Here is a 27,483-nt window from a genome sequence, read left to right as displayed (position 1 = left end):
TTAACTCTATAAAATCCATGCAAATGGTGTGAAATGGGTATGGATGTGTGGGGAAACTCCCTTGACTGGGCCACACTGCTCCTTGTGCATGATATTGATTGCAAATCTGACATGCTAAAAAATTTTTTAGAATAGTTTGAAAATCCATATGCAGTGAACACCTGATTCACTACCTGTACCATTCCCCCTGTTGAGACATGGCATTGCCCATGGCTCAATAATGCTCCATATCGAAAAAGATTAGAAGGTAATATTGGTTTCCCTTCTTTTGAGATGTACAAACCGTCTCTGAAGACGGCCCCCTGTTTTAACCAACGTCTTTTTTCTACCTGTGTGGTCAATGATTGCATTGTTTGTAGCATGTCCAAATTTAAACTTTCAGAGGGTTCTAAATCTTCTACAAGGTGTAAACAAGCTTCTGCAGCTGCTTGCTTTGCAGCAGCGTCAGCTCTTGCATTACCTTTTGAGATAACATCCTGCTGTTTTATGTGAGCTGCACATTTGCAGATAGCTAAACACTGAGGTAATTGAATGGAGTTTAAAAGATCTAATATAAGCTGTGCATGATTTATGGGTTTACCAGTTGATGTAATCATACCTTGGTTTTTCCATTGCTGTGCATTGACTGTCAGTAAAAATATTTGCACGCTTACCTTTAGCTAAAGTACATGCACGAGTGAGTGCAATCAATTCTGCCGCCTGTGCGGACAAATGTCGTGGTAAGGGTTTTGCCTCGATAACATCTGTGTCGGATACTGCAGCATAGCCCACTAGGTTCTGTCCTGCTGGGTTCTTTTTGCATGAGCCATCTACATAATATGTCAGATCAGCATCTGTTAAAGGTATATCTGTGAGGTCTTTCCTAGGTAATGTCTGCTCGATCTCCTGCAGGCAGTGATGTGGAGTATCATCTACAGGGGTAGGGAGCAGAGTTGATGGATTCAGGGTTGTGCACCGTTCAATTTTCTTGTGAGGCTGGCTCAGCAAAACAGTCATGCAGGAGAGATGTCTAGCTGGGGAAAGGTATGCTACCTTTTCTTGTAACAAAATAATTGCTACTGCATGAGGGACCCTTAGGGTGAGTGGGTGAAACAGAACCACTGAGGCCGAAGCCTGTACTGCCATAGCAGCTGCAACAACCGCCTGAGCACAATGGGGTAAGGACCGTGCCACGGGATCTAACTGTGATGAATAATAAGCAATGGGACGTTGCTTATCCCCATGTTGTTGCATCAGGACTGATGTCATATAGCCATGCTTTTACAGTCTACAGTTTGAAAAAAGCACTTGTGATAATTTGGTAACCCCAAGACAAAAGAAGACGCTATTAACTGTTTTAAATTACAAAAGGCTAAATCCGCCTCCGGTGTCCAAATCACCGGGTCCTGTGCTGCCATAGGCTTTTTGTATATGAGGTCAGACAAGGGTGCCACTTCCAAAGCATAGTTTGGAATCCAACTTCGACAGAAGTTAGTCGTACCCAAAAAGGACATAATTTCCTTTTTGGTAATAGGTTTTGGAGCCTGCAAAATAGCTATTTTCCTGTCCTCATCCAAGGTTCTACCTCCATCAAATATTATATAACCCAAATATCGGATCTGCTTTTTCCAGAATTGCAATTTTTCCTTACTCACCTTGTGTCCCTCAGCAGCTAAAAATCGTAGCAATACTAGCGTGTCTTCTCGGCAAGCTTGTAAAGTGGGAGCTGCTAATAAGATATCATCAACATAAAGCAGGATTTGACTATTTCTCGGTGGAATAAATCTTGCTAAATTACTTGACATCTCTTGTGAGAATATCATGGGGCTCTCACAATAACCTTGTGGTAGTCGAGTGTATGTGTATCTTTTACCCTGATAAGTAAATGCAAACCAGAATCTACTGTCTGGATGTATCGGAATTGAGAAAAATGCATTACTAATATCTACTACAGAAAAATATTTCTGATGGGGTTTTAACACATTTAAGAGTGTATGTGGATCAGGTACCATAGGTGCCCTAGGTATTACTGCCTCATTTACAGCCTGCAGGTCTTGAACCATGCGCCACTCTCCATTTGCTTTCTTAACTGGGAACAAAGGTGTGTTACATGGTGAATCAGGAGATTCAATTAACACACCACTTTTAAGGAGTACAGCTATAATGGGCTTTATCCCTGCCTCTGCCTCTTTTCTCAGCGGGTATTGATGTTTTTGAGGTCTAAAAGTTGATTTTGGAGTAGTCATCACTGGTCCTGCCGTGCGAATAAGGCCTACATCTGATTTCCGTGTGGACCACAGTTTGTCTGGAATACCTTTCAGAGCATTCTCTTCCTCCTTTAACAGGAGTATTTGTCAAGTATTTTTGGGAAAATGTAGGTGTACTGTTGGCTTAGTCTGAGTTACCCAGTTCAATTTTTGTACCTGCACTCCCTGCTCTGAAAGTTCCTCCCTGGTCTGTTTTTCCCATCTGGTAATATTCCTGCCCAACTCTACCCATTTTGTGTTTCTGTCTTTAGTGAGGCTCACATGTGGTAGGAGGTCAGATTTGTAAAGTGCTGTTATTTCTTTAGGCATAGAGCAGCTGGCTATGCTATTTCCCATTGTGTCCCAGTATAGGTTACGTAACACTAGCCTAGCTGTGGGATATTTAAACAGCTTGTCTCTGTAGTCCTCATCTGGCCCTTGTGTGTCACGAAAATACAGGTGCTTCTTAATATCTAATGAGGGAAATTTACTAATGGCCAAATCCATTAATTCCTTGGTTACAATCCCTGGGCCAGTAGTAATCAGGTCCTGACTGTACCAGTAAAACATCTCACCTCTTGGCTGCACTACACAGGTATCATGCACTTCGCAGATGTCAGTCTGTCATTGCGCTTGCATCCCTTGCATAGTCGGAACCACCGCTATGCCAAATAACTGCATTAAATCCCTGCCTAAGAGATTTATTGGGCGTTTTGCAGACACTACAATTTTGCTTCTCTGTGTCATCCCTGTTACAGGATCTGTGATTATAATTTTGTGTGAGAGAGGCTCCCGGTATAGCTGCCCATTTGCAGCCTTAACAAATATGTAATCCGAAGACCGTGTACACTCCAGTAATTCGGAGGGATGTATCAGGGTCCGTGAAGCCCCAGAATCACACAAAAAGCTAACCTCTCTCCCTTCCACCAAAAGGGTGACTTCTGGCTTGATGTCTGCTAAAAAGAGTTCCAAGCACAGAAGTGCCAAGTCCAAGACCTCATCACTTTCATTTTCATTGTCATCCCCTCCACCATCCTGTGCTTCCTCCATTTTTACTTCTACATTACCATTTATCCTGCTTTGTATTGTAACCCCTCCCTGCGCTTCCTGACTATCATATAGTCAGTTATCACCTTTTTGCTCATCCGTCCTTGTCCTATTATTCCCTTTGCAATCCCTTGCCATGTGACCTTTCTTCTCGCATTTAAAACATTCTCCCCTCTTTTTACGTTCCTCAAAATCTTCTGACAGTTGGTCAGACTGCCTGCCTTCCCTATTTTTGCCCTTTTTTCCTGGATGTACCACACATACCTCAGCCCTGTCTTCTAATGAAAATACCTGCATTTTCTTTTTCTTTCTGCTATTAAAGTGCCTCTCAGCATGCCTTGCATACTCAAGCAGTGGCTGCAGCCTGCTTGTGCGGTGATCTACCATGTGTTTTGTAATAAAACTACTAATAGGAGCCCTGCTCCCCTTCAGATCTGCTTGTACGATGACCTACCATGTATTTTGTAATAACACTACTAATAGGAGCCCTGTAATAAAACTACTAATAGGAGCCCTGCTCCCCTTCAGATCTGCTTGTATGATGACCTACCATGTGTTTTGTAATAACACTACTAATAGGAGCACTGCTCCCCTTCAGAAAGGCATTTTTTAACTGTTGTTCATAGGGGGAGTCTACTGCTTGGTTGTCAGGGATTTGCATCCCACAATGATTATTAAAGCACTCTATGAGCCTAGCAAAATAGCAATCAACTGACTCGCCTTCTTGCTGGACACACTGATTAATACAGGTCCAGTCTGCCCGTGGTCGCCACTTTTCAGAAATTCGGTTTGTAAGCCCTGTCACCTGGGCATCTAATCCTACGCTGTTATGTGGTAGGGGTCTCCGCTGAGCGTCATGAGGGTTCCAATCACCACAGACCATGTGCCAGTCTGGACTTATAATTTGTCTTGACACTTTTTCTATCTCTTCACCATTTAGGTTATAGCTTAGCCTCATACCTTGCAGGTCCTCTGAAAATTTTGGAAAGTTGATCCTAGGGTGGGGAATACCCTCAGTGGCCTTCCTAATATCTTCAGGACTCCAGGGTCTATATACTAATAAAGTAGGGTCTTGGTTATCCTGACCTGCTCTGGGATTAGGTACCTCAATAAGAGGACAGAGTTCTTCTTCCCCACTAGTCGTGGCCTGGGTGTCACTAAACAATCGCCAGACTTCAAAATTTTTATCATCATCATCTGTGTTTTTTGTTTTGGACCTAGTCCCTATTGGACCCCTAACTTTAACTAGCTTTATTTTTACAGAGTCCTCACCTCCTGTGACTACAGGATGTAGAGGAGGCACTCTGTGTTGATTATTTGCTCCGTATGCTGGTAGGGGAGGGGGTGCTGAAGCTTGCACTAGGTGGTTATCCTCTTTATCTAAAAACATTGGTAACACAAATTCCACTGGAGTCACCACACGAAGACACTCACTGGAGATAAAACCTTCTTTATTTACGAACAAAGACACAAGCGCTTTCACGTAGCTATACTACGCTTCTTCAGGTGTAATGAAACATTAAAAATGACAGGCTTATATACAGAAACTTTTGGCGCTCAAACCAACAAATTAAACAGTAATTAAACAATTAAATAAATAATTACTAACACATAAACTTTCTTTGCATATCCCATTTAAAGAAACAGCGTAAGAATGTCCTAAACTCAATAAAAGCTACTGCATAAAAGCCATTAATAGACTAAATTAAACAGAACAGCGAATCTAGTCGCTGTTTAAAGACATGGTTAACTAAAGCAATTGTTTCGCAATACTATATAACAATGCAGGATCATAGTTAAAACAAAAAACAGAGTATACTGAATGTGGACAAACCATGTGCCGGTTTACAGATGCATCTATAACATCTTTCATGGTTAGTTCTAGAGTCGCTGTCTAAGTATAAACAATCCCTAAAGCGACATCACAAGAAAGCAGATAAATTCTAAAAAAGACTGTCCTGCAATCAGAACTGATCCAACAAATAAGAACAATGCAGTGCAACGGACAGCAATCCAAATGTAAACAACAGCCTACTCACCCATGCTGTCAGTAAATAAACAGGACATGCAAATAATGCAGCTGTTGATGTATCGTCAAAAACAACTTTCCACCAACAAAATGCCATCATGATGCATACTGGTCAAAAGTCATTATCCGTACTAATGCTGAGTGGCCCAAACAGCTCAACTACAGCATCAGGTTAAAATACTAAAAAGTAAAAAATAAGTGAAAAAATAATAAACATAAAATTGCGGAAAAACCACTCCGCCTCCACAGACATGCGTACATTGGACAGCCCTGTCAGAGAGCCATTGGGCCGGGCTGGAGTGCCAAAGTCTACGCCCAAACCCGTCTCTACCCAATCAAAGTTCGCACATTGCGGGCTAAAGTGCCACAAAAATAGCACTAATAAAATAAGCTGAAAAACTACAATAATATATATAGTATGAGTTAAAAATATATGTAAATTCGGTAGAAACATCTACCGTCATAAATTATAACTAAAACATCAAGGCATGGAATTTCCACCAAACGTAGACAAAATCTAAGCTAAATGCAAACGAAAACAATAACATTGAAACAGTAATCAAACTGGTTCAAGCAGTTGCCACACAAATAAATACCGGACATGGGACTTACTAGATGAAAAATATATGATTGTTATATAAATCCATGGTCATCTAGAGACACATGTACAGCTAAGTGTCCAAAACAAATGGAAAGGGACACATGAGGGGTCAAGCAGAGAACAATATCTGACAGCAGCACTGACATAAAAGGTGGAAAAATGAGGGCAGCGACTAAATGCTGATGTAGCCTAGAAATAACAACCAAACACATAGGACACTAAATATCAAGATCTGAATACATAGCTGAGTTGCTGATGGCTTTAAACATACAAATATAAAAAGGGAATATGAAAAACCCAGGTGACACAGTCAGAGAAAAAACATTAACCTAAAAAAGGGGGCTAAGCCCTGAGGTATGAGGGGGCATACTAAGTCCAGTGAAGGACTTAATGGGTGTAACTGACCATTAATAAAAATGGAATACTGAACCAACTTTTGTCAACCCACATGGGTGGACAAAAAAGAGGTGAAAGACATGGATAAAACCTCAGGCCAGATATCATAAAATATATGCCAGTATTACAGCTTCCTGTTATTAAGAACCGGTTTAACAGATACATACTGATTAATGCCTGGGTGTATATGCTTTTTTTTTTTTTTTTATCTAAAAACATTGTTTTAGAATTTTTTTCTTTCTGGTCTGTTCGATTTGCTTCCTCCAGTCATCTGTGTGCCTGGGGAACTCCTAATTGTCGCTGTTTTTTTAACTTGCCCCTTGGAGTCTGCTTTTAATTGCTTTATCAATTTGAGAAGTGAAGATTTATCTAATTTTCCATCAAAATCATACTTAGTTACCCATTTTGAAAAATATCGAACATTATCTGGGCGTTATACCTGCATATATTTACCATCTTCTGTTAATGGTGGGTTTTTTGATGTTTTTGCACCACAGTTATAATTACCCATTTGCTTACTATGTAGTTACCTTTAGTAATGTTATCTATTACCTTCAATTTTTACGTGTACCACGGATTTTGTTATAGTCTCTTCAGAATGACTGTCTAATCTTTTACTATCCCTTTCACCTAGTCTATGACAGAACTGCAGTTTTTTTTCTCTCTTCTGTCCCTGACTGAATAAAATACAATCTAACAGAATAAATGCAGTTTTCCTGTCCCTGACTGAATAAAATACAATCTTAACAGAATAAAATGCAGTTTTCCTGTCCCTGACTGAATTAAAATACAATCTAACAGAATAAAATGCAGTTTTCCTGTCCCTGACTGAATAAAATACAATCTTAACAGAATAAAATGCAGTTTTCCTGTCCCTGACTGAATCAAAATACAATCTAACAGAAAATGCACTTGTCTGTCCCTGACTGAATAAAACAGAATAGCAAAACCCACCTTACCTGAGCCTACGTGATTGACCACTGATTCGCGGATACCCGTCCTTCAATCGCAGATCAGAAGGTGACTGGCCTCTTTTGACGACAATTCAGTCGGAGGTCTTTATATTGCAGAAGAACTGATTTGGTTTCTTCCCTGTATGGGTTCAGCCACCTGGCCGTGGTGAAGAGAGGGTTCCGGCCTGAAGGACCAATCTGTTAAAGAAAATTCAAACATCAGTTCACGTAAGGTTCAGCAAGGCATTCTTTATTACTTGCAGCAAGGAGACAAAGCATGTAGGTACAAGGTTTGTCTGATTTTCAATAGCTCAGCCTGCTGTTTTTATACAGTTCTTTGCACGTACACTATACAGTTCTCTGCACGTACACAGCAGGTGCTTATCAGTTAATTGCTGACTTTTACAAAACATCTTTCAGAATTGAGCTTGTCCACAGGGCTTGCCCTGTCAAACCCAGTTTCTGAGTTATGGTCCTGTAACTGTCTCCTCCCAACACATTTATCTGTTGCTAGTGTGAGGCCCCTATCTCAACATTCCACAGCAAGAACAACAGACTTTTAGGCATCAGCAGCTTTTACAGAGACCACCAGTATTTACACATTTTACATAGAATAAATGTATTAACTCTTAACCCTTTAAGTGCAGAATTGTACACTATACTATTTGTACATTTCTCTAACAATAATCCACCCATGCAGGAGTGTTCTGGGTTCCATAGAAAGCTTTATTAGTTCAAGAGATATGTCTGTTTCTAGCATGTTACGAGATGGTAGTAAATCTTCCACTGACCAGCTTCTCTGCTGTTACAGGGATTCTCTGTTCAATGGGAAACTTATCCTCAGCTTTGCAAAGTGTGAGGACATTTCTGACTCCCGTGCCTCACCATTTTTCCAAATCCTTTCCACAATTGAGGTGAGAGGATGGTTCTCCCTCCTTCTGTCAGCATTTCTCTCTTAACACCCATGTAATGCAAGTGAAAGTAAAGTCTGCATCAGAAGAAATGGGTTTAGTTCCATTTTTTCTTCTCTCAAAAAGACTAGAAACTTGAATCTTTACAGTCCAAACAACTCTTGGCTGTTTAGTCTTCAGTCATTCATTCTTGTCTTCAAGCAAGGAGATTAGGTATACTATCTAGACATGTATGATACTTGCCTGTAAAAATCAGAAAATGTGACATGAAATTCAGTTCAAGGTGGACAGCCATCACTTCTGGCTCATAGCCCTTCCAGGTGGTTTGTCTTCCTCCACATGGGTCTTTTCAAAATGATTCCTGTTGTGAGTTTATCTTGTAAGATAATGTTGGATCTGTTTTTATCAATGTGACTGTTTCTTGAAAGTTTTGTTATGCATCAGTTAAAAAATGGTGAAAATTTAGTCTTCACCCTTTTTCAAGGTGGTAATATGGTAAATATCAAAAAAGCACTCATTTTCTGCTTCATGTAAGATAAGACAAGACTGAAACTGTTTCGGGCAACAGCTTTTCTTCTCCAAGATCATTTCTGTTGTAGGACGGAGCAGTGGTGCAATGGTTAACATTGTCACCTCACAGCAAGAGGTCCTCTGGTTCAATTCTAGTCTGGGGTGCCTTCTATGCGGAGTCTGAATGTCCACACTGCGTTCGTGTGGGTTTTCTCCAGTTGCTCTGATTTCCTCCCACATTACAAAGACATGCGTCTGGAGCATTTCCCTCCAGCCCTCCGCTGAAAAGTGGCTTGTTCCAAGTTGAACTTTCCCGGTAAACAAAAAATAAATAAAAAATAAAATAAAGTATCATTGCATCTGTGATGATAAGATGTACTGCCAGCCATGCCAGGAGAAGTAGGGCAGTGGATGTGTAACATATGCCAGCACAGCTATCTGGAATTTTATAAATAATTATATGTCATTTGTATATCAAACTGATTTGTACAGATGCTTGTGTCGAAAATGTATCTGTGAGGTTTGCTTATGTTAAAATGTATCAACAGTGTGCCCTGCTGGAACGAAAAGAAATGTACATGTATTATTGTAACTGAATTAAATGTATATGTTTTAACAGAGGACTGGAAGCGAAGAGGTTAATCTTAAACTTCAAAATTTATCTGAAATTAAATTATTTTATGGGTTAAGCCATAAAGATGTTATCCCACAGTTTTGAGTGGAACCAGAGATGCAATGCCTGTGCTAGAGAATAGGCTGTAGCTCCTGTAGGAAGAGTGGCATTCAGGAGATCTGAGCAAACAAAGCTCTCTTTGTGTGTATGGTAACACAAAGGTGGTAAAACCCTAGCAGCTTCTAGTGTTGGTGAGTGTGGGAAACAGAGTTAGATGACCAGATGTGATGTCATTGTGTAATCAGCTATGAAATAATATTCAGATATTAGTAAGAAATTGCTCTCAGCATTCTGTGTTCTGTCTTGGATCTGACATCAAGGACCACTCACCCAAATCATCTTGCCTTGCTCTATTCAGTATGTAACTTAACTAGGGATCAGTAATTCTCTTTAGTTTAGTCAGGAAAATATAATGAGAGTAGAAGTACTGTTTTTCTATGTGTCTGAAACTTTCCAGTGATGTTATTTTTTTTTATATTCCCTGTGTCTGAAACTCTGGTGTTTACTGTAAGTAGATATTTAGTATTTACTTGTTCTTTTATTATTTATTATTAAATATATTTAAACTTTTCATTGTGGCTGGTCCTTTTTAGAAAATATTTAAATTTTGAGAGTATTTGCACATATCTGTTTGATAATAAATGTGGCCACTCCTGAAAGCCTTGCTGTTTGGTCAACATTACCATTTGTATTAATATTAATTTCACTCAGTATAATTGGATACCCTTTTAAGAGCCTTATAGTAACTGACTGGTAGCAGTGAATCTACCTTATAGTTTGGTAGAATGGGTAATCTGTGCCAACCTTTCGTCTGTGTATGTCTGTGTGTGTGTGTGTGTGTGTGTGTGTGTGCGTGCGCGCAAATCAGATCTCAAAGAGTCTGTATGTCAGCAACTTGGAGCAGGGACACTAAGCACTGATTTCACAGAGAGGGTGCTTGGAGGACTTGGCTTAGATACTCGGCTGAGGACCTAACCCTACAGCTTTGCCAGTAGGGAGTCTTGTTGGGGACCTGGAGGGAGACAGAGACACCCAGACCCCGGGCTGAGTGTGTTACTTGTGTGCTCTTAAGGGAAATTGTGCTTGATCCAGAGAAGTCTGCATCTGGAAATGCTAAGTGTATCTATTTGTATTCCAAGTGAACGTCCCTCTCCAGTGTCAGTGGTAAGGTTTCAGTCTCTTTGATTACTGGCCCAGAGTGGGGACATTACAGCATCGTTCCTTTGTTACTATGAAATCCACTAACAGCTGTGGCTCAGGTGCAAATAGCAGCAGCATAAGCTACAGTCTGTTTGGCAAGGCTACAATTCAGAAACCTTCAGTTATAAAGCAGATATTAGTGGGATCATCCATCTCATGACTTGGCAGTAGCAAGTCTATTTCCAGGGGACTGCAGAAGGATCTAAGGTGGTGGCTGGACTTTCACTTCTGTATCATTTTGTTTACTGGACCTGGATCAGAGAGCTGCAAAGCATGCTTCCTAAGTGCGGTGGGGTGTACATTTCATCCAACATTTTAGTTCCTTTAGGGCAAAACATTATACATCATTTTGCTGGAAGTGAGAGTTGGAAGATTAGTTCTAGCCACATTCACCACTGTTGTAAGGTACAGTTCCAACAAGGCTAATGACAGACATTATGAATGCAATTTGATTCAGAAACTGAGAGGGATGAAATCTCATCCCTTTGATAGGAGGCCTTACTTCTCTGGAAATGGCTGTCTAGAGCATCTAGTTCAGAGCTTATATTCCTGAATGAACAATTTTTAGATATATATTGTCACTCAGCACATTCTCTGTCAGGAGTGGGAGTTTATTTCACTGGTTCTTCAGTCCATCTTTCGTTTGTAGAAACACAATGGTAGAACTTTTTCAGTTTCTTTTCTGTGTTAGGTGCAGAATTTTTTTCATGCTACAGTGGAAGAAAAAAATGGATAGAAACCATTTTGATTCAGTGGAGAAAATCTTTTTTTTTTCATCTTTTTCTATTTCCCCTCAGCCCTTTTACTGCTGAGTGTTCATTAGAACAGAGGGGAAAGAATGGTCTTGATTGCATCATTTTAGTCCTGGCTGCCAGGGTTTCCATGTCTATTTGGGTCTACATTGTGTCCTCCTATTATCATCTTTTTCAGCCCGATCTATTGACATTGAAGCAGTGCTAGGTCCCTACCCAGCTCCATGACATAGATATTGGCCATGATCTTACACATCAGATTGTTGGATTTGACATGCACCCTGTCCACTTTGGGAGCTACCTGGGGAAAGATGGGAGTGAGTAGCCAAGATCTGCAAGCCCGTCCTGAAAGGAGGGAAAGTCGACTGATGTCAAGCAGCATGACCACCATTTGGCAAGACCCAGTACTGCAGCCACACTCATAGGGACTCTGATATTTGTATGATGAAGCACACACTCACAGCAGTTCAGTGTGGCCAGGCATTACCTTGCTCATCCCATCTGACAGCAAAAATGATGTAACAAATGAGGGCCAGACAGGAGCCCTGTGTCGTAATCTGAGGCCTGTTCATATGCCATTCATAGATCAGCCTTAACTGCCTGCATTTTGGATGTTTCTGGAGATTGTGGACATTTTGAAAACAGCTGTAAAACAAATTCACCAGGGAGTTTGTTTGTGTCTTTCGGCTATTCCCGGTTAGGGGTCGCCACAGCAGAACTCCGGTCCGCTAATGATTGGTAGTTGATTTTTACGTGCCGAGTTACCAGCCCTAACGCACAACCTTCAACGAAGGTACGCCTATTCACACACGTCTCCACCCAGAAGACGTTCTAGCTGAGAATCGAACCGGACAGCGTCTTACTATGAGGTGACAACGCTACCGCAGCATCACCACCGTGGATACAAAGTCACCAGGGAGTAATACTCTAATAAAAAGAACGCATTTTCTACATGTTAAGCAGAGATTAATACATATTTGTATCTTTACCACAAATTTGAAACTGTAAGAAATATTTGTTTGATGAATGCTTGACTTGTTCAATTCTCAAAGTTCTTTTAACTCTTGCTTCCCCATTCCCACCAAGTCTGGCATGTGTTTTTTGCTTTTTTCTGAGAATTATGTTTTGTTTGAAACCTTCATTCCTCAGCTGAATATTGCATCCTATCACTAGAATTCAAGCAACATTCACAGGTTATGCTACTGCTGCTTTCTGCATTTGGGAGAAACTACATCTGATAGCATTCAGTTTTTTGTGCACCTAATCAGCATATTCCTGTTCCCCAATGGTGCTTGCCCTGTCCAACAATTCTGTGTCTGTATTATCTTCTTTATAGTAATATCCTCCCTGTAGACATTTTGGGCCCAGCCCATGTTCCGTCTCCTTCCCTAGTTATGAAAGATCTTTCCTGTAAACCTTTATACCATTGCTCTCAGTCTTGTTATTTTTATATACCTTTCAAGTTTCTGCTTTTAAATGACCTCTGTATATCTGTCTCCTTGCAGATCTATGGACAGTAACTCAAAAGCATTTTTAATGAAATTATAAGTCATTAATGGACCTAATTGATGGTGTATAGAAAGTAAAAATGTAGAAGTTATGATGTTTTTGTATGTGCATATTTGTGCTTTTCTGGCAAAAGTGCTTTATCAACCTGAGTAACACATTAAGCCACAAAATTTATATGTATATTTTACTGATGTCTTTTATTTTTATTCTTTGTTTTCTAATTGTATTATGGTGATGGCAAATGTTTGTATCACATTTATTTACATGTTTGAATAACTGAAGTTAAAGAAGGGGCTGTACCTTCAATATTGTAGGTATGGTCTATAGTTTAGCTGCTTGAAATTCATTCCAAAATTCACCTTCTGTTCCTGTCAGGAAGCCTGTCAATATGGATGTTTGTCCAACTGAATGAGTTAGGAACATGTTTTTTCCAGCTTTGTGTCAGAAACTTGGAAACTCTATCAAAGCAAGACAAGCAGTCTGGTAGTAGTGCCCCAAACTTCTTTCTCCAGTTCACTTAAACATTACACAGTACCTTGTCCGTATCCAAAATGAAATCAAGTTACAAAAGAAGTCAGAGCCTCATGCTCTTTGGAAGTATTTTACCATGAAAGCAGTCCCAGATTACATTGCAAATAAAGTGATAATCATCTGTTTCACCATTGCTGCTGAGTGGAGACTGCTGCAGCTTTGCCTTCCTCTCACTCCATATAACTGTCACTCTTTTAAAATGTTCCTGTGCCACCATTGTAGGTGGTTTATTCTCATTAATCATGTGATGTCATACTGTGTATGCACCTTTAAGCAGTTTCTTAAAGTGAAAAATAAATAGTATTTTGCTTATTTTAGGGCCGTTGTGATGTTAATATAAGAAATAACAGGAATCAGACTCCTCTGCACCTGGCCACAACACAGTGTCACATAGACTTGGTACAGTTGCTCGTGACGGAAGGTAGCGGTGTGAATGCAGAAGATGAATATGGGGACACAGCCATGCATCTTGCACTAGGTCGCCAACAGATGATGGCCAAGTTGCTGGCTAGGGAAGGTGATGGATCTTCTCTATTTTCCCTGGTGAGTTTTAATAGTTTGCAGTAACAGACTTGTAGTTTACAGTTGCTCGATTTCCCTTTGTGTTTAATTTCTGCCTTCTCTAATTTTAGCTAGTAGTGGCTGTATAATTCAACTGCATTTCAGGAAGGACTAAATAATATATCTGTTTAATGGGGAAGAAACAGTGTGACCTGTTTGATTTCTTTCTTTCTACTGTTGGAGCAGCAAATGTGTCACAGGAAGCATGGGAAAGCGCTTGATGGGTTCTGCACTCTCATAGCAAAACATGCACATCTTATACATTCTGGGAACTCGAAGGATAGTGTGCACTGGTAGCTATGAGGTCACACAAGATAGTATGTTTCGCCTACCATAGAATGCAGGTATACACGGAGTAACGTTATGAAGTCTCTTAGGATGAGTATGTACATTTGGTGAGTTGTAAAATGTCATAGACATAGAAAAGTGGTGTACATGTTGCAGGCTAAAAGGTTTCATAAGGTAAAGTGGTACATATTGTGGGATTCAGGTTCTCATAGGGTAGAAGTACACATGTACATTTTGTACTCTTACAGGATAGATTGTGCACATGTGGTGCATGTTGTGAGTGATGAGTTCTCATATTATAAACCTGTATTATCGGGTAGGTAGGTTTGAACCTATGAGCTATCATAGGATGGAGTTTGGGCATAGAGAGCAGTGTGTTATGATAGGATAGAAGTACATTTGTCGGTGGGTTTATGAACCTTCAGAATATATGAGTATATATGTAGTGAGGCATGAGTTCTTATAAAATAAGAGTGCATGTGTGAGAGGTCATGAACTCTGATAGAACAAGTCTGTATGTGAAGTGCGTTACAAGTACTTATAGGATAGTGGCCAAGGTAAAATGATTAGGAGATCTCCCAGTATTCTTGTGTACTTGTTCAGGTAGTAAGATTGTTCCTATTAATTCAGCCAGGATTTGCAGGTCTTTGCTGTTGTCCTCCATTCCTGGTTTTGGATGATGACTAGTTTTCCTTTGAATCAGTCCTTCCTTTATATCTCAAATGGCATCCCAAATTATCATTAACCAGTTAATCAACTTTCCTGTATTTTTACACTACTCCAGTAGAGGAGAATATACTCTATATTGTCTTGACATTCATAAACAGCTAAGAGTTTTACATGCAAAGAACTAAGCAGCATAGAAAACATGATCAGCTGTTTGTATCGTTTATACATAGTAAATTGTGCCAAAAAGTATGCAATGTCACTTTGTTCATATAGCTATCAGACTGTATAGTATTTATTTATGCTTCAAGCAATAAGGCTGTTCCATTTAAACCCAAAGGCACACTTTACTAGATCAGTGGTCACTGTAGATTCATAAGCATTTACTAGGTATTGATTTATAAGGATCTTTAGAAGCCTAGCCCTTATATTTAAGTACAGATGCTCCAGAAATGAGCAGAACATTTACATGTTGCCCCTATCCATGAAGGACAAGAGCGCTAAGCCAAGGGTGAATTTTGGTTTACCCATCCCTTTGTCAAGATCACATTTGATTAGTGTAAGAAAAGTACTTTGCTTTATGTGTAGATGTAGACTATTCCAAAGAACTGATTTTGTCTATGTTACATATCTAAATTGTTTTTAGATTAGTACTAGGTTAACGTCCCTTGTGGGCCATTTTAAGCCTAGCCAATTGCCCCATGTAAGAACCAAACCCTGTACCTTGGGTCTGTAAGGTAAGCACCTTAACCATTATACCAACCTCCCATCCTCCAGCATGTTCTGTTTGTTACAGATGGGATTTAGATCTCTTGAGCAAGTGTTTATACTTCCACTGGACTGTGCAGAAAGTCTGACAGAAAAGGGAAACACAGACATGATGGGAAGAAGCAATGCCAGACTAGGTAATTGTCATCACTAGACAAGAAAAACTTCTAATTAACTGTAAAAGCATAGAATTCAACACATTTTACCTTGCAATATGTATCACAAATGATATAGTTCCACAGGGTCTACGTGTATACAAATTCCCCAATGGGACAGACCCGCAAAGTGATACATACCATGCTCTAGTTAAAATATACAATGACGCGGGGCTCAAAGCACTGGAGTTACTCCTAGACAGTAACCGAACTAAACACAAACCCCTCACTGACCAGATCAAAATCCTAGGTGAAACTATCATCAGTCACCCCTGTTTTTACGATGCTAACATGGAGTGGCATGGGATGAGGACCAAAATCACCAGACATGTTGCCACAGTGACACAGAAGAAGCTGTCCAGAGACTGGCAACAATACCGTAACAATAGGGCCTACCCAGTTAAAAGCCAGCACCCCATCATGGAACCAAACACGCGGGTACTAAACAACCAGCCAGCTCCCCATACTAGCCCTCAAGCAGTAACCAGAAATGCAGCCAATCTACCGTGCCCACAAAACAGCCCTCCTAGAGCAGAAGACACTATGCTCCATCAGGCTACCATGGCCACCAACGCAGAACCCCCCCCCCCCCCACAGACCCTTATAGCAACCAAGATAACACTACCATGGAGGATGCTATTCAGATTATCAGTGACAATGCGCAGCCTTTTTTAGTGGCACACACAAACTTTCAAGACATAACTTATCCATTGGTAGCAAGCAGAGGCCAGGGCAGGCAGAGAGGGAGAGGGAGAGGGAGGGGAAGGGGAACGAATAACAACAGACAGACAGTGACAAACAGGGAGAGCAGAACAAGAAGGAACAGAATACAAACAAGATGCTGATACTAAGCGACCCCAGTTCTAGTAGCTACTCCACTGCATCTGTTACCACTGCAACTGTTGCCACTACCAATAGCTTTAATGACACAGATGCAATGTGCCCTGCTAATACCATTGTTAACCTCACAGGTCAAGAACTAGATGAGGCCAAAATTACCCTACTAAAGAAAGGTTTTAACTTTATCCCTGCACAAAGAGCCAACATCACAGAGGTCATCATTGATCTGCAGGAAACAACCTAAAACAGTTGTTTTGTCACAATAAAGTCAGTGTTAATCTGTTTAACAACGTTAGCCAGTTAGACAGTGATAACCATACAATGCCTGATGATGTTTTCTCTGATTTCTTTTTACAAGATTATTTGCTTGATTTCTCTGTGACCAATGACAATAATAGTGAACTAGAAATGGCTAGCTATGGTACAGATGCTGAACAATCTTTTAATAGTGGTAACGGTGTGTACAATGAAGGTATGATGCTAATATTAACCATTGCCGAAATCATGCATCTCTACCATCACCAGTTAACAGTGGTTTTCACCCGCAGTGATCTGTCACCCACCACATCACACAGGTGTTACAGCTGGCGCGGTGAGCACGACAAGCCATTGCAGAATAGATGGAGCCCACAGGTCTTCGTCTCCTAGCAAGACCTATAATAGTGAAGATGAATGCTTTGACTACCAGGTAGGTCCCCCGCTACTGAAAAAAAAAAGTATTTTTAACCCTGCTCTCACTACCCACCTCAACATCTTCACTAAAGTCTGCAAAGGTGAAATCAGAGCTGCTCTAAACAGCAGACCCAAAAGTAAGTGGGTTAACCTGTCCAGTAAAGAAAAAGAAGCTCTCCGCTCCTTAACACAGTCCCCAGAAGTCAAAATTCTGAAAGCAGACAAAGGTGCTGGGATCGTGGTTATGAAACATGGGGAAAATGCTAGAAGTACTGTCCAAAGACACAATCCACAAAGATGTACTTTCAGGCTTTCACAATATAGACATAGGGCTAGCTGACCTCCGGCACAAAGGCAATATCTTCAAACAAGAATTTGACTTCATGGCTGTATAATTGCCAGAAGCTAGCAAACTTTTTGGGGTCTTCAAGATCCACACAAATTCCAGCAAACCCCCATTAAGACACATCGTGTCATCAAAAAGGATGAAAACAGAATTTATTTCAGAAGTCCTAGACTTCTATCTTAACCCTATAGTCTAATCTATGGAGTTCTAGCTCAAGGATTTCTGGGAGTTCCTTAATGAAATCTTTTTGTTTCAGCAAAATCTCAAGCCAAACCCCACCAAGCTAACAGTAGTCACACTCAGTGTAGTTGCCATCTACCCTAGCATTCCCCAGAAAGAGGGTATAGAACTAATGGAGAAGTTCCTCATTAACTATAAGAAAATGGAACCAGAGAGTAAAAACATTCAGCATACTACTGAAAATAGTGTTAGAAAACATTTTTTTCTCGTTCGAAGGGGTAATCTACAGGCAACTCAAAGGAGTTGCAATGAGGTCTAAAATGGCACCCTCTTGTGCCAACCTACTGCTTAGCAGCTGGGAACAAGACACCATTACCAAACTAAAAGGATTCAGTTCAACAGCACTATACAAATGCTATATTGACAATTTATTTTTTCTGTGGAAAGGTCCCCCCGAGAACTGAACTCTTTCCTACAAGACATCACCTGCAGCATCGATTTCCTGAGCTTTACCATTTCAGGAAAAGGCAGCAAAGTTCACTTCCTAGACACTGAACTAACATTCAACCCAAACAGTGGATACTTTAGCTCCACTATCTACTGAAAAGTCACCTACAAAAACAATTTCCTGGACTACAGCAGCCAGCACCCAGCCTTTATGAAAAGAAATATTGTTAAAGGCCAATTTGTTCAGGCTCAGCAACATCAAAAGCAATGTTACCATCTTCAAAAAAGAATGCAAATTCCTAAGCAGCCTGTTCACAGATAGACAGTACTCTCTTCAGCTAGTTACCCACTGCCTTCAACAAGTATCAAAAGACTGCCATACACGGCACCTTCCCATTGTGAAATATGGGTTTACTAACCACCCTGAAACCAACAAACCAAACCCACTTTGGTTTCCTGTACTGATTTCATTAGATGCAGAGACTATCAAGGACACCCTCACAAACAACTGGGGTATCAATCGCAACAACTCAGACCTTAGAAAAGCCCTAGGTAAAGAACCCACGTTCTGTTACGAAAAAAAGCAAATCCCTAAATAGGCTTCTAGATATCCACTGTGATTGGTATGCAAACCCACCCTTGTGGCCACCGCTGCTGCAAATACATCTTTACTGGTGAACACTACAATATTATTGTAAAAAACACACCCATCACCTTCCAACAAAGCTATAACTGCAACAGCACCAACGTAGTGTATCTCAGTGCATATTCCCAATGCAGTGCTTTCTACATTGGAAAAAACACCTGGAAGTTCAGTGACAGTATAAATCTACAAGCTATCTGCCTCACCGACCACACCAATCCATTGCCAAACACCACTCCTTTAGTTGCCCCAATGGGCACTTCAGATTCCTAATTTTGGAACAAGTCCCCACATTTAGTGGAGAAACAAACACAGTCCTGGAAGTATGTGAACTCACATGACAAATAGCCCTAATGGCTGACGCACCCCCACGACTGAATGGCAATCTTAACATTGTGTTTTCTAAAATGGAACAGGTAATGGGAGGGTCCACACACAAAACACCACCCCCATTACCTATCCTTTGCTTCTAAAACTCAGTTGTGTATACATTTCCTTTAGATTTATGAAGAAGTTCGACCCATGTAATAAATGCACAAATGAAAGTGCTAAAATCTAAGTTGCTGGCTCCGTGTGGTTCTTTCATTGATCATCCAGGTTCGTACAGTGTATAAGTGTTGTTCATACCTGAGAGTAGTTACAGTAGTCTTAAATACTGATATTCAGAAGACTCACTGCATTTTTGTGCAACATTGTCAAGAATTTGGTCACCTTTCGAAAATGGATGTTATGTGCAGGTCAACAGTTTAAAGAAATGGAAAAGGGAAATGCAGAAACATGGTAGTTATAAGCAGTGTTATAGCTCTTAAAGGTTAGAACCTTATAATTAAGGTTCCAGTCAGCACTTTGATTAACTTACAGAGTGGTAATTGTAATACACCTGGTGTTTATTCAGAGAAGTGCTGACAGTGTGGTAAGACAGAGATATGATCAAGGAAAATAATTTATGAGCACTCCTGTGACTTAAGGAGAACTGCAACAGTGCTTTATAAAAACACTCTATTAATTGTTAATTTTTGCTGTTTTGGAAAAAAAAGGATTATAACCTGAGGGGCAGACAGTGGGAGATGAAACTGGAATACAGAGACCTGTTCTGGCAATTAAGATTAAATGCAACCACCATAACAGGTAACATTTTAGTAAACCCAGTCCTTAAGTTATATGTTGCAAACGGGTCTATATTGATGCATCTAAATTCAGTACATCTGAAACCATTTAATCTAAAACTCAGAACATCAAAAAAATAAAAAAAAATGTTTTTGCAGGGTGCAAGCCCCCCTGCATACTCATATGGGGGCTGCATCCTCACACCCCCTACTAATTATGCTAATTGTATATTCCAACTCCAAGATCGCACAACAGTGTGGAAAACAGCAAACTCTCATAATCCACTATGTGAGATCTCACAAAAAAACACCCACATTTTAGTATACCTGTAGCTATGTGAGTCCGACTGAGCATTCACTTACACTGATATCACAAAATTAAACATAAATTGTCAAAAAAAATACATTACTCTAGTAAACAAGCATCAGTATAATACTTAAAATTCAAAATTATAACAAATGCATGTAGACCAAATGAATTTAGACAATATATGTGAAGTATAGTGTTTAAGTTAATATAATTTGATTACTTTTATATGAATGTAAATTTGGCTATGCCACAAGTGATAATTCAGTAAAACTGGAAAAAAAAATTTAGACCAAATTTACTTAGACCAAATGAGTTTATACCAAACGCATGGAACCTGCTGCAAAACTAAAGAATTATAGAATTATGATATCAACGACAGCATTCAGTAACATTTTACAATACTATTTATTAGTTAAAAGCTTTTTTAATGCACATATTTGTTATACTATATATTTATTATACATACTATTTATATTTGTTTTATGGGATATAATATGCACATTTTTATCCATTTACATATGGTATGTGCTGTAATGGTTGTGCTTGCTTAGTACTCTTTCTTTAAATTTTATCATTTGACATGTTGAAAGGGCTATTTAAATAGTCAATTCGTTCAGAGGAGAGAGTTATGATGAAGTCCTGTGTCCTGTTATATCTGTATGAGTGGGCAAAACAGCTTAACTCGCCTGTAGTTATAATAAACATTTTAAGGTATTTTAGACTGTCTGGTTGGTGTCTTGAATGAACTACAGTGTACAGAAGTTTTGTTTTTGTCTCTTTTCAACAACTATATGTATATATGCACACACACACATATATACATAGATCTATGTCAGATGATTGAGATTTCAGAAACTCGAAATTCATGCAGGCGAGACCATAACTCAAACATAAAAAAAAAACACACAAAATCTACTTTTTACCTTTTTTTATTTTTATGCAGGGGTGCAAGCCCCTTGCACCCCCCTGCAAATTATATATGCCAACTCTTGAGATCAAAATCACACTGCAGTGAAGAAAAGAGTACATTTCCTAATCCTTGCTGTACAACAATCTCCATTCAAAAGCTTTGAGTTTTCAAAAACTCTATCCATATGGTCTCGACCATATGAATTTCAAGTTTCTAAAAACCTGATCACCTGATAGAGATCTATATATATATATATATATATATATATATATATATATATATATATATATATATACGTGCACACACGTATATATACGTGTGTGTGTATATCTGTCTATATATATATATATATATATATATATATATATATATATATGTGTGTGTGTGTGTGTGTATGGTTCACATTTAAATTGTCAAATGCACAGAACGTCAACTCGCACAACAGTCGACAACATTAAAAAGTTTAAAAGAGTGAACTCCCGGAACAGCAAATTTCACCTCCAGGAAACTAGCCACTTGGCCATCACTGACAAAAAAAATACTAAACAAATTAAACCCACCGAAATGGACAGCTTTGCTCCCACAAGCCCCCCCCCCCCCATTTCTATCAACTCCGAGATTGCACTATAGTGGAGAAAAGGGCAAAGTTCGTCAGTGGTGTCCAAGTGGTTAGTTTCCCGGAGGTGAAATTCGTCGTTCTGGCAGTTCGCTCTTTTAAACATTTGATGTTGTTGACCCCCAAAGGAACACCACGGAGTCTCGAAACACCACGACACTTAGAAACTTTAATAAAAAACAATAATGTGAAGCACTTTTTGTCCGGTAGCTTCACCGGACTTTATCAGACAACTTTTTACAAACAGATTGACAATTTAAAACACAGAAAACTAATTGCTGCACCCAATCAAAAAGGACTGACATCACTAGATGTTAAATATCCTGAGAGTACTTATTAAATTTTCCACTCATTAAAACTACAATTTAAAAATTACACAATAGAAACTAAAATGCTAAATAATCCTTCTCTAATTATCTTTCATCTTACCTAAAATATGTATTAAAGATGTATATAAACAGGGTCATATTTTCAAGTTTAGAGTCATTGACCAGTTATGAAAGGATGATAGAGGAGGGTTTATTAGTTTATTACTTGAAAAACAAGAGGTATTGTGGCAACTGCGTTTAGACGCCAGTAGGTGGCCAGGGCTTTATGAGGTTGTGTCCATTTTGAGCATATTGAAGTTGAGATGTCTTACTAGATAGATGGAAATTCTCATAGATGGAATCTTTTGGGTTCCTTCCCCCCTCCCCTTTTTTTATACATGCAGTATTTGTACATAAGGTGAAATATGTCAAGTTATCTAAGTGTGTTCCTTAATGATGTCTTGTGACCACACTAAATTGCACTGAAGTTTTATTTGTTGTAACCACATTTTGTACTACATCACTTTATTATAGTATAATGGATTAGTATTTAGGAAAGGATTTGTATATATGGTGTTTTATTTATAATATTTATATACATCTTTAATATATATTTTAGGTAAGATGAAAAATAATTAGAGAAGGTTTATTTAGCATTTTAGTTGTATTGAGTAATTTTTAAATTGTAGTATTAATGAGTGGAAAATTTAATAAGTACTCTCAGGATATTTAACATTTAGTGATGTCAGTTCTTTATGATTGGGTGCAGCTAATTAATTAATAGTTTTTTACGTTTTAAATTGTGAGTCTGTTTGTAAAAGGTTGTCTGAAGTCTGGTGAAGTTACCGGACAAAAAGCACTTCACGTTATTGTCTTTTATTAAAGTTTCTAAGTGTCGTGGTGTTTCGAGCCTCCATGGTATTCCTTTGTGGGTTAAACGAGTTTTTTTTGTTATTTCCTTGTTGCATTTGATGTTGTTGACTTGCTGTTCTGCAAGTCGATGTTCTGTGCATTCACCACTTTCAAGGGGGACCATGTGTGTGTAGTTACATATATATATATATATATATATATATATATATATATGTGTATATATATATATATATATATATATATATATATATGGTTCTACCTGACTTCACCTAAAAACCAAAACAACGCATAAATCAATCAACAAACCAAACTCACGTACCAAAAAAACAAAAAATTATAAAACAACAGCGACATAACCGAACACAAAACACACAAACAAACACAAACTAAACCTTATACACAACACACAAAAACAACAAAACAAACAAAACCACATACACATCAACAACACACACACAAGCACCACAAGCCAAACTTAAACAAACTACACAACATACCACTACCTACCACACTCAACTACAACCCTGGTAACTCCCTACCGCCCTCTTACCGACACTTACCTAACCTAACTCTAACCCCCTCCCCCTAACCCTAACTCACTTCACACTATCCTCTAACTGAAACACAATCACTACCGCGACACTTATCATCACTCTCTTATCACCTAACTCCAACCACCTTATCCTAACCTAAACACATTCACCTCCACTACTAATCTGACACCCTACCCCGCCTCTTTCTACTTAACCTACCTACCTCCGCCCACTCACTGCTTTTCCTACTACCTTCCCTAGTTTGATCCCTACTCGGTATTTTTTTTATTTCTTTTTCACAGCTTTTCATCTCTCGCTACTCTCAGGGTCTTCTGTGTCGTCTTTCTCTCTGTTGTGCTGTCGATGGTCTTCGTACCTTCTCTTGGTCTTCCTATACGTTTCCATATATATATATAGATATATAAAACATTTCTATGACTTTTGGTCCATAATACAGTTGGTATTTGGTAGAAAAAATATACTTAGTAGAATCACATATATATAAAATGCATACATCAAAACGCACAGACACACACAGCATGCGTACAAACACAGACAAGATAGATAGACATATGTGTGTGATTATGGGAAATGGAAAATTTCAGCACTGAGTTTCATCATTTAGGCTTCCTGAAACCCTGTAAGTTGTAAGCTCCACATCTTAACTTGTTTACCTATGAGAATTCCCATGATTTCTTCCACTTTTTTTCTAGCAGCAGCTTTACCCTAAGTCTATAGCTGAGAACTGGCCTTTGGCTACTTGATTTTACTGTCACAGTTGAGCCACTTACATCATAGCTGCTAGCCAAATGAGCATTACTGGCACAGTAGTTCCCCACACCACTCTGCCATGCATAAGTAAGGGTCAAGTTTTGAAGTTACTCAAGAAAACTAGGCATTGGTCAATTTTTTTCATAAATCGAGTAAGTTAAAGTAATGGAAAAGCTGCCTGTATGATATATTGGTTTGAGCTAACAGCTTTTTTGATTATGAGTAGATGATTTTTACTTGGGTGAAAATGATTGAGCCTTACTAAGGCACCATATGTATTTTAAAAAGATAGGTAAACATAAAGTAGTTGCCAGGAGCCATTTTCCCCACTTGATACCAGTAGGCATCTGCGTAGTGAGGGGGACTGGTGCTTTAGCATCACCTCATGTGCTGTAGTTTTGTGTGGTGTAAATAGTAGGCAGTGGCTGAGCAATGGATTGATATGTCTTGTTGCCCACACTAATGAGTGGTTAAATTCATACCCTAAAGAAGAGAAGCAGCAGAACCTGTTCTGAATTCAAATGTGACTGAACTATACATATAAGGGAACTTTTTCCTTTAAGAGATGTTATCTAAAATGCTGATTAAAAAAATTGTAGGGGAAGCCATCAAAACATGTTACAGTACAGACAGTTGGTAAACATTGTGAATTTTGTTAACCTGAATTTCTTATTTTTGATTTTCCAGCTACAGACATCTGGATTACTAGGCAATATGGAACTAAATGTTGGAGCAGCAGTTGCTTGTTTCCTAGCCCAGGAAGGAGCAGACATAAACTACACAAACCACAAGGGCAAAACTCCACTTGACCTCGTCTCAGATGGGAGGATTGTGCAAGTTATCAAGAACTTCTCCCAGCAATTCAGGTATGACATTCACTCAGTTTTCATTCTTTTAGAAATCACAGAAAAAAATTGTATTAATTTTTCTTTAGCCTTTTTTCTAGTCTTTGCATTTACTGACCATCAGCCACTGTTCATTCATTCCACATCACTGGCAAAAGAATAACCTGTGGTGTAGATATCATGTAGGCAGCCATGAGGGATGTTTCTGTTTGGCCATAACCCTACCCCTCATGGCTGAATTGGGCACATGCATTACTGTGGGGACATCCTCTGCCCTCCCTATGACATATGCATGCTCCCACTCATATGTCCCAGTGTTGATGCTGTCACTGGGTTGAGATCACCAAGCCCAAGTCCATTCTGCACCCCAGTCCTGTGGCTGAGCATTGCTTGTATGCAAGCTTCCAATTGCATAGAAGGAGATCAGCTGTCTGTGACTATCAACACCCTTTCCCTGGGATGAGCTAGTTGACATAAACTGCTTATGCCCATCCTCCCCTGTCTGGCTGTTCCAGCATCCAAGCTGCTACTGGTTGTTATGTTGTTTAAGTCATAGTCTAGTCTTTATTAATCACAGAACCTGGCTATATGATGTTCACATTTTAATTAATCCTTGCAATTACAGCTTTATGCATAGGTCACTTGTTAGAGGGGATATTGGGTGTTAAATTTCCAGTTATGGCTGTTTTTAAAGTAGGCATAACGTAAGCATGTATGCCACTGCCAGATATAGGTTTAAGTGTACTTTCCACTTGTCCACTTAACCTAGCTGCGTGTGCTGTGCTTAATGATGGAGTTGCTTTCTTTGTTTATCAGTTCATGTTAATTTTTCATTAAAAAACAACTTGCCATGCTTAGTATCCACCACAGTCAAGGTGATAGCTAGTGCTTGGATAAGTGTAAGGCAGAGGGTTTGGCGTAATGGTTAAGGTGTTCACCTCACAAATACAAGGTATAGGGTTCAATTCTGATCTCTAGTTATTGGCTAGGCTTACAATAGTCTGAAGACTGATAGCCTATCTGAAGACTGATAGCCTAATATTTACTTACGGATCTAGTTACAGCAGTTGTCTCAAGTCATCTCTCTCTGTTTGTGTGGATGATAAAGTCACTGTTGCTTTCAACCCCAGTAGGGGAACGATACTGTAGTTATATAGTGAAATGAGCTCATTTGTGATCTTGTGCAAGAGTCATGTACTGATTTGTGGCAGCTTCCCAGTTGTAGAAGATGACATGGTATCAGAGGCATAGAGAGGCAAACATAAAACAGCATATTGAGTTTAAGCCAGTCAGAGCATAAGGAAAAACAAAAAAAGCCTGTCTCTTGTGCACTTTTTTCACAGCGTACTTCCCAACCTTCCTTCTTTTAAATGTGTGACTAGTGGGCACAATTTTGGATGCGTGTTCAGAACTGAGACTGAGTGCGCAAAATGGTTGAATTAAGTAGCCTGATGTTTGTAATGCCCGCAGACAACTGGTGTTATGAATCTCTGCTTTAAATTTCATTTAAGACTCAAAAGATATTTCCAGTTCTCCTTGATTCAAAGTTTTTTTTTTTTTTTTTTTAATTTTACTCCCTACCTCAGTCCCAGTCTGTCATACCATGCTGCTTTCTTATCATAGTATATATGTGTAGGGGAGGGGTTGCCTTTACTACTGCTCATCAAAAACAGCATGGTTCTCCAAGGTTTTCAGGGGCTAAAAGGCAGTGAGAAGTAGCTGCAACAACAATGGGACTTAAGGTGGCTAAAAACTGTAACCGAACAGGCACACACACTGAGAAGTGCATGTTTGTGTAAGAATTATTGACATTATCAAATATGAGCTCCTGATGGTTAGGTGGTCGCTGTTGCTTTGGACAAAAGAAAAGGAGGGTTTGGTTGCATTTAAAAAATAATTTTTATATTTTGAGAGGTGAGAATTTTGCCTAGCTAGTGGTTCACTACTTGATCAGTCTTAATACCTTTTATGAGACTGATGCAGTCCTGAAGTTTTACATAATTGCAAATGACTTTTATCTGTACTGGAGCTACTAATGAAAGATTGGTTGTCTGTTTTGTGTTTGTTTAACAGTACATATCAAAAATGTGAACCACTTTTTTTGTTTTGAAACAATGCAGGGCCTAGTGATAGTATAAGCTTTAAAGAAAAGTATTTGCATAGCTTTCTGTGTTGTAGTATAATATATGCCCATATCTTTGATTAACTATGGCTGCTGCCTAAACCAAATGTGCCCTTTATAATACAAGATTATGGAATTGCAGTAAACCCTTCAAGGTAACCATTTGTAGCCATATTCAGCTGTGTC

General features: G+C 39.2%; 1 protein-coding gene across 1 annotated transcript in view; it reads left to right on the top strand.

Moving 5' to 3' along the window:
* MIB2 (MIB E3 ubiquitin protein ligase 2) overlaps positions 1-27,483 on the top strand; it is a 1,775,226-nt gene that overhangs the window by 1,625,922 nt on the left and 121,821 nt on the right. Inside the window, 2 exon segments of the mRNA XM_044061758.1 lie at positions 13,656-13,880; positions 25,018-25,196. Of these exon segments, the coding sequence (XP_043917693.1) occupies positions 13,656-13,880; positions 25,018-25,196 (404 nt within the window).

The sequence above is a fragment of the Protopterus annectens genome, chromosome 2.part0 (genome assembly GCF_019279795.1).
Source record: "Protopterus annectens isolate FY-2018-M chromosome 2.part0, PAN1.0, whole genome shotgun sequence".
NCBI lineage: Eukaryota > Metazoa > Chordata > Ceratodontiformes > Protopteridae > Protopterus > Protopterus annectens.
The sequence above is the reverse complement of the archived record's forward strand: the minus strand, read 5'-3'. Positions and strand labels throughout refer to the sequence as shown.